Source organism: Neolamprologus brichardi, chromosome 18 (genome assembly GCF_056152115.1).
Source record: "Neolamprologus brichardi isolate AB-2024 chromosome 18, ASM5615211v1, whole genome shotgun sequence".
Classification (NCBI taxonomy): Eukaryota; Metazoa; Chordata; class Actinopteri; order Cichliformes; family Cichlidae; genus Neolamprologus; species Neolamprologus brichardi.
In genome coordinates this window covers 15,789,380-15,805,220 of record NC_142121.1, presented here as the reverse complement: position 1 = coordinate 15,805,220, position 15,841 = coordinate 15,789,380, and the positions used below count along the sequence as shown (strand labels likewise).

At 41.6% G+C, this 15,841-nt stretch overlaps 1 protein-coding gene across 1 annotated transcript in view; it reads right to left on the bottom strand.

Moving 5' to 3' along the window:
* Nucleotides 1-15,841, bottom strand: part of insra (insulin receptor a) — a 53,471-nt gene that overhangs the window by 13,194 nt on the left and 24,436 nt on the right. The window contains exons 3-8 of the mRNA XM_006792223.3: nt 7,937-8,273; nt 4,770-4,909; nt 4,081-4,225; nt 3,521-3,735; nt 2,095-2,221; nt 1,225-1,478 (exon numbers count right to left, since the gene is read on the bottom strand). Coding sequence (XP_006792286.1) covers nt 1,225-1,478; nt 2,095-2,221; nt 3,521-3,735; nt 4,081-4,225; nt 4,770-4,909; nt 7,937-8,273 — 1,218 coding nt within the window. The remainder of the gene's footprint in view (nt 1-1,224; nt 1,479-2,094; nt 2,222-3,520; nt 3,736-4,080; nt 4,226-4,769; nt 4,910-7,936; nt 8,274-15,841) is intronic.

The window sequence follows — 15,841 nt, the reverse complement described above, 5'->3', positions numbered from 1 at the left end:
AGATCTCAAAAGTGTTCTGGCCTGAGATGGAGTATCGTTCTGACGCTGCCGAGCTTCCAGTGTTTGATCAGGAGAGTGTACGTGAGAAAAGTGGGGCGCCAGACTGAACCCTTGGGAGCTGCAGAGACCTGAGCTTTGTTGTCGTACTGTGATTATGTTGTCCTTGTTTCTTGCCACACACTGGTCAGACCACATTGTCTGACAAAGATTTACCAGCAACAGCTTATTTGTAATGACAGCTTTGCCCTGTTGGTTAGATTTGACACAGGCCAGGAACCCGGAGCGCCTGCCAGACGGGTAAAAAAACAAAACAAAAAACAAAACAAAACCCTGCTTGACATGGCTGTCTGTGTGAGTGATGCGCCTCTGCTGGAAGCCTATTTCATGTGAGCGAGAGATGTCATGTTTCATGCGGTTCATCTGGAAGGAAACGTATATTGTCTAAAAGGAAGCTAGCTAGACAGGCCATCACCATGGTGCACACAGCGAGATCTGTGGGTGGCAAGGTACAATTAAGCAGTGGGGAAGAGCACGGTGATTGCTGCTTGAGTGACTGATGGAGTGACGGACACCTTTCACGCGGTAAGGCGGTAAGGCCCTGCAGGTCTGTGGCACCGTAAGCAAATCGTGCCGTCTGTCTTCCTCCTCCTTGTTCTTGTGCCAAGGACATTTTGGCAACAGCAACACACACAACACTGACTCCACCAGTCAATGATAGTAACACCGCGGGATGAGCCTAAAAATAGCTGAATTCTAGTACAGGACAAGATATTGACCTTTTCCACTGTGAGAATTTCACAGCGGATGACCTGCTTTTGAAGAAGCTGATACATCTTTAGCTTTAGGTTTGCAGTGGTTTCCATGTTTAGATTACACAGAGCAATTTTTATGCCTGGTTTGGTAGGACAGTCCTTAGATTCAGGTCCAGAACAGGCTTGACGATGCAACATCATTGATGTCTGAGTAGTGCTGTGGTTGGTAGTAATACCTTGACAAGTTGCTTCTGTCATAAAGTTAAGGTAGAGTCACAAAAAAAATTTTGGTATTAAAAAAAACAAAACAAAAACAAACTAGTGGAAAACAGTCGCAGGTAGTAAAGTTCCTGCATGAGGACAAATTCTCCTAAATCAACTCCAAAGTCTTCAATCAAAATATACTTCACAATTCAACTACATCAAAGCAATACTCAGGTGGAAGAAGCCGTGATCGACTCATCACACTTACTTGTGGCATTGGTGCGGACGTAGATGATCTCGCTCTTGGCTCCGTGGACCTGGTTCTCGTCAGAGGCCGAGAGCTGGGTTTTCACCATAATGGCGTATTGCGTCCACGGCTTTAGGGGGAAGATTAGATGACCCGGTTCGATCTGTTCTTTTTCTCCGTCTGTGGCTCGGCGTGGAGGGTCCACGTCGGCGATCACCCAGCTGTTGGAGCCGCAAGCGTCCTGCCCATCAAACTCTGTTACGTTCTGAAACGGTCTGTTGTAGGAAAAATAATTTATCGATTTATTTCAACAGCCTACAGAGGAAAATCTGCTCATAAAAGATTACTGAGGTTAGAGTGACGCTCACAGCGCTTCTGGTTAGAAAGGAGGGTCTTTCAGGATGTTATCTTGAGATTTTATCGGTCTGTGGGGATGTAAATTATGTTCTATCCATTTTCTGCTGCTTATCCAGGTTCAGGTCATGGGTCACTTGAACTCCTCCCTCTGGAGTAGTAACTCTGAACTTTCTATATTTTCTAAAGTTAAAAAATGTCTATTTTACTTTTTAGTCTACGGTGTCTAATGAAGAAACTGTTAAAGGAAAATTACACCCAAAACACTTTGGGTGTAATTTGGGCCAGTAAACACTGGTGAGCATGTATCTGATGTGCGAGTACAGAAAAACAATAACGTTCTTTAAAACTAATCTGGTCGCTTTAAAACATACTTTTCAGATGTTACTGGAACTTCTGTTTCAGAAGTTACTGTATCTCTGCTGTCCTCTGCAGCGTATCTGAGCAGCTTAGAACAATATTGGTTTGGCAGAGAGCCGAGTCAGATTCTGAGTCTGTTTGTGAGTGTGGCTGACTGTTGACTCGAGATGAACTCACGCTTCTTTGTACAGCACCATGAAGCCCAGCAGGTCTCTGAAGTCTTTTGGCCAGAAAGGTTGCCACTTGATCATTATCTTATCGCTCATGGTTCGAATCTGGGTAAAATTGAGCACGTGGTTCTCACCTGAGAGCACATAAGACAGAAATAGTGAAGGTTAAAGATAATGAGTAATTATGCAGGTTTTTAAATCTCTGTTGACTGGAGAAAACTAAGGAATCATATCTGCTTTTGTTCATTTGTGAGAACTTCTTCATGTACTCCACTTGTTCAGCCAATTGTACTTTTCACTAAACTTAAATTCTTCTTCAGTTTACAAACTAAATCCTTTTTCATTTGCTTTGCTGAACATGTGTAAAAGCACATCTCTTGCTTACAAAGAACTAACAAAGCTGGGTTAACAATTCAAAAGCACAGCAGACATACAATTAAAGTCTTCCAGCACACAACAAAAACAACAAAGGTCTCCTCAGCGCTGCTGTCTGCAGCCTCACTCCTACATGTTTACCAAATTTATCAAGGTCTTCGATAAAGAAAAAAACGAAGGCTTTTAACATGTCAGTAAAGAAAGATGACCTTGGCCTTGTGCATCTCTGTGGCTCAATTTACGAAGACGCACTGCTCTGGCATTCAAATGTTTTCTGTGGCCTTTGCAGCAGAAGTAAAACACGGATGACAGAAAATCTACCTGAACTCAAAGAGTTATCAAACACCCTGATGGCCGCCAGTCTTACCCCATCACCCTCCTATTAGATCCACCTATGACATCAATTTGAAAGTCTCACATTGTCTATTTGTAGAGATATTGTATTCACAAAGTGAGGGTGACATAACACTCCATCAGCCTTTTACAGCTGAGGGGTAAAAAAGAGACTCAGGGCCAATCAGAAGCTGATCATCAAGATCCCAACTATATAAACACAAGTCCAAGTTACACAGATCTGTGGGTACAGAATGGACCCCATTTGGGAAATGGAAAACTTGAAAACTGACTATGGAGATTTTTATTTATTTTTTTGACGAAACTGAGATAAAATTCCCAGGTTGATGAGAAATCGTGAATTTCTTCAGTCAAACCTTTGGTCCAGCAATGTCGAGGTACCATGCTGGTGCCAGGTTTCATAACATCCTGTTAACCAGCTCGTACACATATAAATTAGGATGGAAAGGACACAATCAGAGCAACGCCTAGATCACCAAGTTATCATGCATAGCGGTTATGAGTGCTTTGCTTTGTTGGTTGTTCCTACACAAGTTACACAATGTCGGTAAAAGGTCTGCAGGAAGACTTCTGCAAACACAGGACAGGAAATGACCATCATAACAATAACTATGAGTATGTATGCATGTACCAAGCCCGACTCGGTGTTTTTCGTTGCTATAATAACATCCTGCAAAAGCCGACTCGAGGGCCGAGGGTCTTACATGAAGCCTGGTCTCCGTTGGTCTTGGAGGCGATGTCGTTCTTGACCTGCCGATCTTTGGTTCCCGTCACCTCCTCCATCTTGCGGATCTCAGACATGCAGAGTTTGGAGTTGTAGTGGAAAAACATGCGCCCCTGCTGGATGGTCAGCTTGTGTTTGGACCAGTCCCAGAGCTGCCGCAGGTTCTGGTTGTCCAGTGCATAGAAGGAATAATTCCTGGAAAAGAAGAGTGAAGACAGCATGAACATACTTTAATGATACATGACATTTGGCTGAGGGTACAAAAAGCTCCTGTGAGTAACATGAGCAGGAGGTTATCTGAGCATGGCTAGTCTTCAATTTATATCATGTCTGTCCTTTGCTATTTCTTCTGTAAGTGCAGCTCATTGTGCTGCAGGCGTCTTCCACTTCGTCTCAACGAAGCCTCGTGTATGATTTGGGAAAGTCTAACCAGAAACGGCTACCACAAAAAGACATTTTGAAAAGGTCAGTCCTTCCGCTTTTAACTCATAATTACAGGACATGGCAAGGATGAGAACAGCTAAGAAGAAAGAGTCTCACCCGATTTCCTGCTCCTCTCCACGAATAACACGGAGTTTACGGAAAAACGAAAGGGACACGAGGGCGTAGGAACGTCGCACTGTCAGGTAGCCAGTGATCTCCTCCAGCTGGCCCAGACTGGCCTCCAGTTCAGCAGCTATGTTGTCTACAGAAATCCCCCAAAAAACAAAAAAAACCATGAGCTTTAAAAACTGACTACCGATTCTGCAGCATGACTCATAAAAGACACACAACAAACTGTCCTCATTCATTTGTGTTTCCCATTTTCTTTTCATCTTTTTTCCATTAAATCGCAGGCTTACTTTGTAAATAATATAACTGGATTGATTTCAGCACAGCTTTTATATTTTAATGACTGCATTAAATATTCACATCCATTAACTTTCAAATGAAGAGGAACTTATGCACCACTGTACATCAAATCTAAATGAAACTATGAGCTTGCTGTTTGTTCCTATTAAAATTTATTTTAGCTTTTAAAATGTTCAAAAATCATCACACATCTATGTTTTCCAGAGTTCCCATAGCTTTTATTTTCTCATTAATTAACTTTGCTGGTTGTTTAATTGTACATTCTGGAGTATCTTCCTGGTTTCGTGCAATGTCAACATCTCTGTGTTTGTTGTTCTGCTGTGCTGATCTGCTGCACAATGTAATCTGATTCAGCCAAACAAACCGCACACACTCACTTCCTCCACGCAGGTTGATGACCAGGCTCCCGTTGAGGATGGTGCAGCCTCTTAACTCCTGGGCAGCAGTGACCGAGTCCACGACTTTCAGACCCAGACACACCTTGGGGCACAGCCCTGCGCAGGGAGTGCAGTTGAGCCTAAAGAACAGGAAGGAACAAGATGAGTTTTGAATTATATTCTGCTCGCTCTCTCTCTCACACACATACACACGCAAATACTAAAACCTTAAACCTGCGATGAGTGATTTTTGGACAGCAGACAAGTGATATGACAACCCTGCTAGTAAACATGTCTATTTACACATCCAGTAGAGGAGGAGTGGCATTGGCAAGGGTTTCTCCTGGCTCAAAATCAGCCTTTTGTTGTGAGGCTATGCACGTAAGCATGACTGATCCAAATATAGTCAAGGCACAGAATCTGTTACCTTACCGTTTTTCTGTCCCTCTTTCTTTCTTCAGTGGAAAAAGGCCAAAACATCTTTGATAGATAAACACAAACACAGTACATCTGTGCACGTTTTTCTCTCCCTCTCAGCTTACTGAACAGACATCCTACAGCCGACACACATTTGCTGTGGAAAATGTTTTTGAATGTTTTAAATTGAAGGGATTAAAGTGGAGGATTAGAAGATGGCGGTCTGTTTGCTCCAGGTCATTGTCCTGGTTTATGAGGTGAGAATGGCCTTTGTTTAGTAACAGCTGATTAAGCAGGCAGGACAATTAGAGAAAAATGGCAAATAATGGATTCTTCTGGTACGCTTTTAATGGTAATCACTCATTTACAGACTATAAATACTTAATATTTCAAAAATGAAGTACGCACTATGAGCTTTGGCACTGATATAGTTGTGTATGAAATTAACAACAGCTTTCAACAAAACAAACCCAGCCACATGACAACAGTTTAAAAGCCAGAATGACTAAAAAATAAATAAAATAGAAGTTTACTCATGCCGGTGAGTAAAGGAAGGTTTGTTCTCTTTTACTATCTAATCTGGCTCAAAACCCGCCTTGAACTACCCTTGACCCTTTTCCCTCCCGAGTGCCACATCTGCACTTTCAGCCCAGACACTCATCACACCTTTGAGTACACTGCTTATCCTTCAAAGCACTTTCATTTCCACAGCTTAGTTTAAAGCCAACAACAGCAGGAGGACGCCATTGAGAAGGAGGAACCAAAAAAGGGAACAGAAAGGAAGTCAAAGTGAAAAGGATTAAATGGGAGTTCAGCTGAATCGCCACAGGTCAGCTGCAGCTGGAAAATGCGCCGTCTCTTTAAAACCTTTATACACAAAACTAAAGGTATACTAAATATTATATTCAGTATTTTTGCTAAAGGTTTTTGGTGATAATAATATAAATTATCATCCATATACTTACACACTCACCATTTTTCTGACTTCAAGGGGACCTATTATTCGTATTTCCAGCTCCAAGTTTTTAATCCCTAGATTTTAGGGTGTCTTTGCATGATTTGCATATCAAAATAATCTCTGCTTATCTTGTGATGAGCAAAAGTGCAGTGCCTCGGTTCCTTTTCCGTCTGGAAGAAGCTGCTTAGCTCCTCTGCATTTAAGGTAGACCACCAATTAAGCCCACTTTCATTTGATTGGCATGACCTTTGAACAGCATGTAGGTCGGGCTTCTGTGCTTAGAGCCTGAGATGGGATGATGTGTGTGTGAGATGACACTAACTCACATAATATAAAGCAAAGAATAGAAAACTGCCTGAAAATGAAAGCTTAAAGCTGTCTGAAGCCCGAGGCTGTAACACTGGTGTTTTCAAACAAAACACCTCATCTGCTCCACTGGAGATGGATCTGCTTTCAGATGACCTGTCAGGTGTGAATGTACCGCATGCAACTCCATGAATGTGAAAGCTGCATGTGGTTCAAACAGAGATTATGTGCTTGGCAAATCCTCTGTGGATTAATAAAGGTGAAATACACGTAACGCTGTACACCCGGCAGCAGTGGCACTGCCACCTTTCCTGTCATCACTGACAGACTGCATGGACTTTGTTGCTGTGTGTTGCTTGCCAGACATGCCCTCTATCTCTCCGCAGCCAGCCAGGGGAGTCAAGGCCAAGCACCCCGGGGTGCTGACAGCCTGTCCCCTGATGTTTCACCACTGGCCAGTGGTTCTGTAACAGACGACTACGTGTCCTGAAAGACCGAGCTGCATTTTCAGCCTTTGCCCAAGCAGAAAGACTTCGGCTGTCTGGAGTGTTTGTGCTTACAGGCACACCCACCCTTGTGGACAGCCCAGTCACAGTAAGCGGAGGTGTCAGAGGGACACAGCGAAGGTCACTGGCAGGTCAGCACAAGCACAACACCTATTTGAGGTAACTGCAGAGCTAGAGATAAGGGAAAACACAGTTCACTCACAAGTGTCTGCATTTACATAAAGATCACACGCTGCAGTGCAGACACAAGCGTCTGTCTGGTACACAGCGAGCAAGTGAGCAACACAGAAATGTAGGATACCGAGTCAAATTCAGAAATGCAGACGTGCCCGGCTCCCTGCTGTGCCGTACCACTTTGACCTAGCTGTCTGCGGTGTCTGACAAACACACAAATACACACACAGAAAGAAAAAGAGGTCTCTGTGTCTGTGTGTGCGTACACACAGACACAGAGCAACGTCTGAGCTCAGCAAGAAGACCAATTCCTGCATCGTCATGGTGTGCTACAAACACACACAGTGGCAGCAACACGACCGACTATTTTTAATTCCACATTGAATTTGTTGAATATTTTCTGTTTTTGTTTTTTCATGTTAATGCAGGATGAAGGATCTTTCTGATTGATTGCCTCTAACTAAAAAGAAAAGAAAAAAAAGCTCCCTGAAGCAATCTCGCATTTTGTGCCAAAAAAACCCATCATAACAAAATTCCTGCGATGTCTGCTCACTAACAATAGTCAGCCTGCAGTTATTATAAATGCACTGGTAAATGAAAGTATCGCAGCATTTTTAGCAACATGCAACCCAATTTAGACTAATTTAGACGTGTTTGTAGGGAAAATTATGCATCGTGTAACAAAACCATTGAGTAGGTAAATGTATATCGTTGGGGTCTGTGTGTTTATGTTTGCAGCCTCATTGATCCAGTGGCTCTTCTATGGGCCATTAAGAGCCTCTCAGCCTGACGGCGTGTGCACTTACGAGGAGGAGTTGACGGTCGTGTAACCTGAGGGACACTCGGGGATGCAGGCGCCGTTGTGGATGACGTATTCGCGGCAGTCCGTGCTCTTGCTGTGCTCCTTCTCCCGCTTGCATGTGTTGTGCAGATTCTGACAGAATTCGAATGAGACACAGCGCCAGCCCTTGTAGGTGAAGTGGTTTTCTGGGCAGCGCTGCACGCAGGTACCTTCGTGCTGGAGGCCGCGGCAGGCCACGCAGTGACTGGCTGAGTTGGGCTCCAGGCAGCCGCCCAGGCACTGGCTGTGGCAGCACTGGTCATCTTTGGTGCAGGCCCGATGTTTGCACTGAACAGGACACACTGAGGATTGGAGAAGGAGGATGAGGTTAGAAAGAGTGTGCTGCAGGTGAAACGAAGATGACACGAGTTAAAGAAAGGACAGGAAAAGGAGCTTATCAAAAATCAAGCACCTACATGTTTTGATTAGTCCCCACTGACACTGAACTTTTACCTCTTGGAGAAACCTCATGTGATCAGATCTCTCTGTCAGAAGGAGTGAAATCCCTCCCTATTCCACAAGCCAGCAGCCCCGAGGACCATCTGCCATTGGCCAAGGAGCATACTAAATACAAATAGCAGGGATCCAATACCAAGTCGACCAAAGAAAAATACTTCTCCAGAAGGCTTGGTGAAAGTGAGACAAAGGGGAGAAACTGGCATTTAAAGTATGCAAGTATTTTGCACGTGAGGCCTGGTTAAAATGAGTTTATTTGCAATCCCTTTTATTGTCATTTAAGCTTTGCAGTATCCAAGCTCATGAAGTTAAGTAAGAAAACAATGACTAAGCAACTGAAGTGCTTGGGAGACATGATATGATAATCTCCACAAGTAACCAGGGATACTTGTACACTGGGTGGTACTTATCTGTTTTCCAAGCAGTACATGGAAAGATTAAGTTAATCAGTCAAGGAAAAATTTCATGTTTTTTAGGAACTTTTATGTTTGCTCTCTGATTAAATCTAATCTTTCACTGTTCTGCTTATGCCTGTAGGTTAAAAGGACCATTTTTAAAGGTGCTATATAAAAACGTTTATTATGTAACTGTAATAGTTGTTATAATGAAAAGGGCAGCGGTGGCTAATGAAAACTAATTAGCAAACAGCTGAGAAGGTTAAATAGTCTGTAAGTTATTGGAAAAATAACAAAGAAGCTGAAAATGATGGATTGAAGGGTTAAAAAGATTTGTTTTGTTTTTTTACTAATTAATACATTTTCATAGCAATATTTGCTATTTATTTGCAATACAATTATGCTTAAAAATACTTACATATTTAGTTAAATAGATTAAATGTCCACCTCATATAGTTAGTATGAATTTAAGATTTACCAAACAGACCTAAATGCTGACTTCACGTGTTTAAAATTTATCTGAACAGCTTGCAAGGCAGTAAAATCAAATGAAACCTGGTATTGATTAAGAAGTACTGGAGCTCGTCTGACAAAGACTGGAAATCAGTGATAGAGCTCCAAACTTTTGTCCAAATGTTTTAAAATCTCAGCAGCCCTTTATGAAGATTTCTTTAATCGCACCCCTCTATTGTATATCCCACATGTCTGATCTCAGTGTTACAGACCAGTGTGTGTCATAATTTTGTGCACCTGCAAAACGGTTTTAAAAGAAAATAATATAAAATGCAGACAATCCATCTTTAAGATGTGGCAAATAATAAATCAAACTGTCTGGCTCATTAGAACATACAAAAGTGTCTTTTTAATTAATGCTGGGAGAATTATTTCAGAGTTTATTTATGAAGGTTAATAAGTAATTTATGTTTTAATCTAAATGTCAGTTACTAGTTTAGCTCGTCATTCGGGTCTGGGATGTTTTGTAAAGGCATTTTTATGCTTGTGTTGCTGCAGCTTTATCCTCCTCAGGCTGTGAGAAACCTTGTCCTGTTTCAATGAAAATAATATTTAGCTGAAGCCTTAACTGCCACACACCACAAAGTGTTGGAATGTATGATATGATATAACCTAAAAACATAGTATTAATTATGGCCTGTGTTTAACATCCATGTATTTCTAAGCTCTTGGCCGAAACAGCCACGGAATAAACAAATGATCTAAAGCGGCTACAGAAAATGTATCCACGGGCTTCTCTTTGGGAGAATAGAGAGCTCTGCAAGAGAAATGAAAACACTAAAAGATCGCAGCGTCCTGACGGTTACAAAAAATATGCGACTAAATGTCTCCTGGGCGTAAACAAGCTCAACTAAAGACTCAAGTCTGCAGATCAGCTGTTTACACATATGTTTGCTTGTGTGCATGCGTGTAAGTCAGTCATTACGTAACAGGAGGCTGTGTGGATTGGCAGGTGTGTGAATGTGCCACACTGTGTTGTCGATGAGTCCAAGGGGAGATGTAGGACTCTCAGACGTAAATACAGCAGACTGACCTGCCCGCTGAGATTAGCTCCTCATCCACGATAGTCAGATTAAAACCGCTCAGCAGCAGGGCTGATAATGAGGGTACGTTACAGGTGAGGCCATATAGATGTGAGCATGTGCGTCTTTATGAGGCTGAACTGACATTAAATGCAAGGGGAATGTGTGCGAAAGGAAACAATGAATCTGAGTAACGTGCAGCAGTTGTTGGAGCAGTTTCCTCTGCTGGGCAGCGATCGCCGAGCACCATTCGGATTCAGTGTGCATGTGTTGAAACGGCTTGTCTTCATTAGTGTCACGAGGTCTGCCATTAAATGAACAAAACAACATGTACCCCCCTGTCCTCTTTTATTAACAGAGGTAAGCTGCTGAGGTGCACGAGGAGTGTGTTTGGCGAGGGCAGCAGCAATATGAGAATGTGAGAGGGAAGCTAAAGGGGGGCACCGAGCTAGAAAAACAAATGATATAATCGCCCCTTATCAACGTCAGTCAGTCAGGATTTACAGACAGTAGAAAAATAAAATAAATTGCTTCTTGCTTTGACCTCTTGCCTCCATCGCCAAAGTTCATTTAAAAGCTGAATTTCTGCTTTTTCTCCCCACTCACATACAAACACAAAGAGACACACATACACAAAAGCTTTACTGTGTGTACTGACTGACTCCTGATCCTCCAGTGTGCTCCATGTCGCAGCACAGACCCAACAGATCCACCCTCAGCCTTAGCCAATGTGTTGGCTGGCTGTAGAAGCTAGCCATTCAAGTAGCCTCTCCCCTTTCCAAGGAAGACAAGCAGACGGTTTAACCCTTTGTGTCCCACTCAAACAGTCATACGGCAACCGACACGAGAGCCACACAGAAACAGGCTGAAGCTGAGGGAAAGCAAGGAGCATGGCTCCACTCTTTCCATCTCCTCACTGCTATGAATCAGCTGCCTTTACGCTGAAACCACAAGCTGCTCCCATTAAGAGCGCCTGCAGTATATTTTAGCATGCATATTGATCTCTGGCATTCAAAAGAAAAGTGCCAGTTGAGAAGAACATGGTTTCCTTCTGCAACAAACTCATGCTAAGACAATCTTGATTGTGCACTGAACAGCTCGGCGCCTCAGGACGATGATCGTGCCTCATCATGTCTACAACCCGTTACGAGTTCTTACAGATTTCAACAGCTTTGGAAACTTTTCCACCCAGACTGAAATATCGCTTTCAGCAACTGACAGCTCCTCCCTCAGCTGCAACTGCAGTTAGTTAAATGTTAAAGTCCAAGGAAATCCATAAACATGGTGAAAGATGGCGATGATGTTTTTCCTTCCTTATGCTTTCAGTGAGAATTTTTAAATGCTGAACCATTATAATTAAAGAGCCGATTACAACCTCCTATGCAGCAAAACCACACAGATGTGCTAAGATTTTAAACTGAGCAACAAACAAAGCTGAAGTAACACTTTACAGAAAGTTAAAAAAAAAAAAATTTAGTCAGTTTTGCCATTAACTCCCAATAAAGTCTTTTCATTTAAGGTTTGGACTGCTGGTCTAAGAAATACTTTGTAAAAAGATTCATTTTGTCCACTCGGAACATCATGTAGGCCTTTTTCACATACAATAATAAATAACACAAATTAAATTTTAGTTGATGCCATACACTGCTACTTATTGCAATACAAATTAAAAGTTACGTTTAGCTGCTCCCTTTCTTACAAGCGGTCACTACTGTGGAAACGGATACACTTCCTGACACTATCCCAAAGGGATTTCTCGCCCCCTCAGGATTAAACCGCAGCTCTCTAATTTGTTTGATGACGGTGTAAACCACTACAATATAAAGCTACTATCTCAATATAAATGAGAGATTTTGAAAATGCGAAAAACTGGCACTTTTTGCAGGGTAGCCTCATATAATTACAGTTTGAAAGTTATCAGAAAGGAAATAAATTACACTGTCCAGACAATCAAGCAAAAAGACGGGACTTTAAATTGTACTGGATGTCTAGATTTTACGGTGATAAATAAAGAAGAAAAAGAATATATATATATATATATATATATATATATATATATATATATATATATATATATATATATATATATATATATATTCTGTGACACATAAGCTTGGTGAAACGATCCTGAGGCAAATACCTACTGTAATCAAAGGGCCCAATATACATGCCACATAAATGTCACCAGCAATGTCACCATTTATACTCATGCTCAGGCTCGCTAAAGTATTTTCCTGAATGACAGCCTCAGACAAATCCGTCGTATCACCGTTGGTACAGAAGTAAAAGTCCAAAGATGAAACAAAACGATCGATGAGTACTGCACTGATACAATGAGGGAAGTATTTGATCCCCGTTGAATTTGTAAGTTTGCTCACAAAGTAATGAACATTTTCTAATTTTTATGGTAGTTTCATTTTAATGGAGACAGAATATTAACCAAAAATCCAGAAACCAAACACTTTACATGAAAGTTCTAAATTGATTTGCACTGAGTGAAATAACTATTTTATCCCGTTAACCATCCAGATTGTGGCTCCCATAGATTGGCTGTTTACCCATGTGGCATAGATTACAATCAATCAATTACAGATACTCCTTATCTCGACTCTTTATATGTTTAAAGCACAGCTGACAAAAGATTCAATTTCTTCCATTTCAACCTCTACCAAAGAGCTGTCAAAGGACAGGACATCAAGAAACATGAGCAAGAAGCTGACAAAGAAGATGACACTGTTGGTGTGATTATTGGGTCATGGATGGGTCTTCCAGCATGACAATGACCTAAAATATATTGCCAAGGCAACAAAGGAGTGGCTAAAGAAGAAGCACATTAAGGTCATGGAGTGGTCTAGCCAACCTCCAGACCTTAATCTGTGGAGTGAGCTGAAGGTTTGAGTTTCCAAGCAAACTTGGCAACAAGGGTTCCTCCACCAAGTAACAATTCAATGCTTGTGGAATGAACACTTGTATCACTCAACGATGTGCAAATCAATTTATAACTTTTGTTTTTTGATATTCTGTCTCTCTCCATTAACATGAAACTACCATAAAAGTGAGACGGTCCATTTCTTTGTAAGTGAGCAAACTTACAAATCAAAAGTCACTTGTTCACTGTCCAAATGACTTACACCGCACTCTGCCATATCTGCGAAGCTGCTCAATGATCCTAAATGATCATTATCACAAGTATCCCCGATCACAATCCATGCAGGCTTAAATAATAATAACGAGCGACCACACTGAAGGAGATAGACTCATTTCTTGTGCGGTTGTCAGAAATGTTTCATCGAGACCCTGATGACCTGTGAGAGCGACGCCACACCAAGCTACCTTTGATCTTCCAGAGCGGGGAGGGATCCCGAGGAGGCTGTTTGGAGGGGTTTGCTATTCTTTCCTTAAATACATGCAAATCCCTAAATACATGGCTGCTTTCTTTCTTCTTCTTTTTGTTGTCAACACCGACGCTGGCAGTTTTTGACGAGCAGAGGTTCCTTCTCAGTTTGATCTGTACCAATTAGACACACTGAGCTTGAGTTCTCCATCTCTAATCTTCTGTTTGTACAATCACCTGGTCACATTATATCGATATATTAACACTTCACTTTCCCTCTCTGTGTTTTCTCTTTACAGATGCATGCAAAAATAAAAAAAAGTCTCCTGGTTCTTATTGCTTTATTCCACTGGCACGTTGGTCAATTTCTGTCTTTTCCGTGCAAAGTACAGCAGGATTGCATGAAGGCTGGGGAATAAGCCTGCAGAAATGTCTGGCACGTTATCTCATAAGCTGAGGTTTCATTTGGATGAGGCGGCAGCGCTGCACAATAAGGCGCTCAATCTCCCGCGGCCCAAAAGGGACAGCAACAACCAACACCGCATCAGGGTTCCGTCAGCCTATCAAGTCAGTGCCAACTTGGAAAAAGGGGGTGAAGAAAAAAAAGATTTGCATTGTCCAGCTGCAGCAATGTGGGGTGTCAGAAAGACAGAAAAAGTGACGCACTCAAGTTTTCAACAGGTCCACTGTTCTGGACCGCTGAGCAATTAAAACACAAACTGCATAAAGAGGTTCTTATTGTGTTGTTTCAAGCAGTTAAAGCGCTATAAACTGTAAAGAGTTTCTACATGTTTTCATTAACCACAATCCTCCCTGAAATAATTTAGTGATTTTTTTTTTTTTTAGCTTTTTCCTCTTTTGGCGGTGATGAAACAACGACCTATTCAAACCTTTTTTGCATTGAGATCACATGAGAGTTGAGAAAATGCCAAACAGGAACGTGGTGGTGCAGTGGCTGGCAATTAAAATTCCACAGCTATGACAAGGGTAGTATTTAGTTTCTATGAAAGAAGGTTTTTGCTGAAGGCCCAGAAGAAGAAAAAATGAAGAAAAAATACATTTCTGTTTGTAGATGCTAAACTCAAGGACCGTGCTGAAAAAAAGGCTAGCAGAGAAAGACCTAGAGTATAGAATAATCTGCCCTAATGTAACAGATTAAAGACAGATTGAACTTTAATGTGGGAGTACGAGTTTGGGTGTATTTGCTTTGCACAACAACCGTGGGAAGGTGGACTCAAAGAAAGTGCAGCATCGTGTACGAAAGGTTGGGATATTTTTGCTAACAGTTTATTTTCTGTTACTCTTTCACAGCAGTATATCCAGTCTCTGACTCCAGTTTCTTCTAAACTCCAACTTGTTACTGGCTGATCTGATGTTACTCTGGACACTGCTGTTAATAACATCGGCTGTGTTGACAGAGAATCACATGTGAGCTGCCTAATATATGGCTCTGATGACTGATCTGACAGGTGTTCTTCAGTGAGACAGGTAAAAGTCCAAAGAACAATCTGCAAATTTCTTTCTGTACAGACTCTGCATTTGCCCTATAAACTTCTGTTTCTATGCATGCTTGAAATGCATCAATAAATCACTGCACCTATTTCCCGTTTTTCTGCAGCATATAAAAGAAATAAGGGGTGACTCAAGACTTATGCCTGTGTCTGACACAGGTGTTAGCTGTTTGCCACCCAGGGCTGGTGTTTCATTCTGACTGATAGTGTGTTGGTGACACACTCTGATCAAGACTTGGAGTTGATATACACTGATCTGTTTTTTTCTGCAATATGTTCAAAAAAGAGTAATTTTAGAAGACAGAGTGGCTGAGTCATTTTCTATAGAAGACATATGCAAGACATAATATTTACAGAGTTATCCAGGATTTTATCCTTTCCATCATTTTACTACCATAGCACTGCCTGTCGGGAACAGATGTGATATTAGTCCCTACCCCTCCCCTCTATACATGACAAATGAAAGTGGAAAGGTGGCAATTAATCAAGTGGGTGACATTTAAGACCTGATGCTGATTTGACCAAAGTCTTACAGAGAAAGGAAAATTCAAAAAACAATCCACTGGTGATTACCAGCGACACCACTGCTAATAACATCTCCCATTTCTTCTTTTATGTGTATTTATTTATTTGAAACGT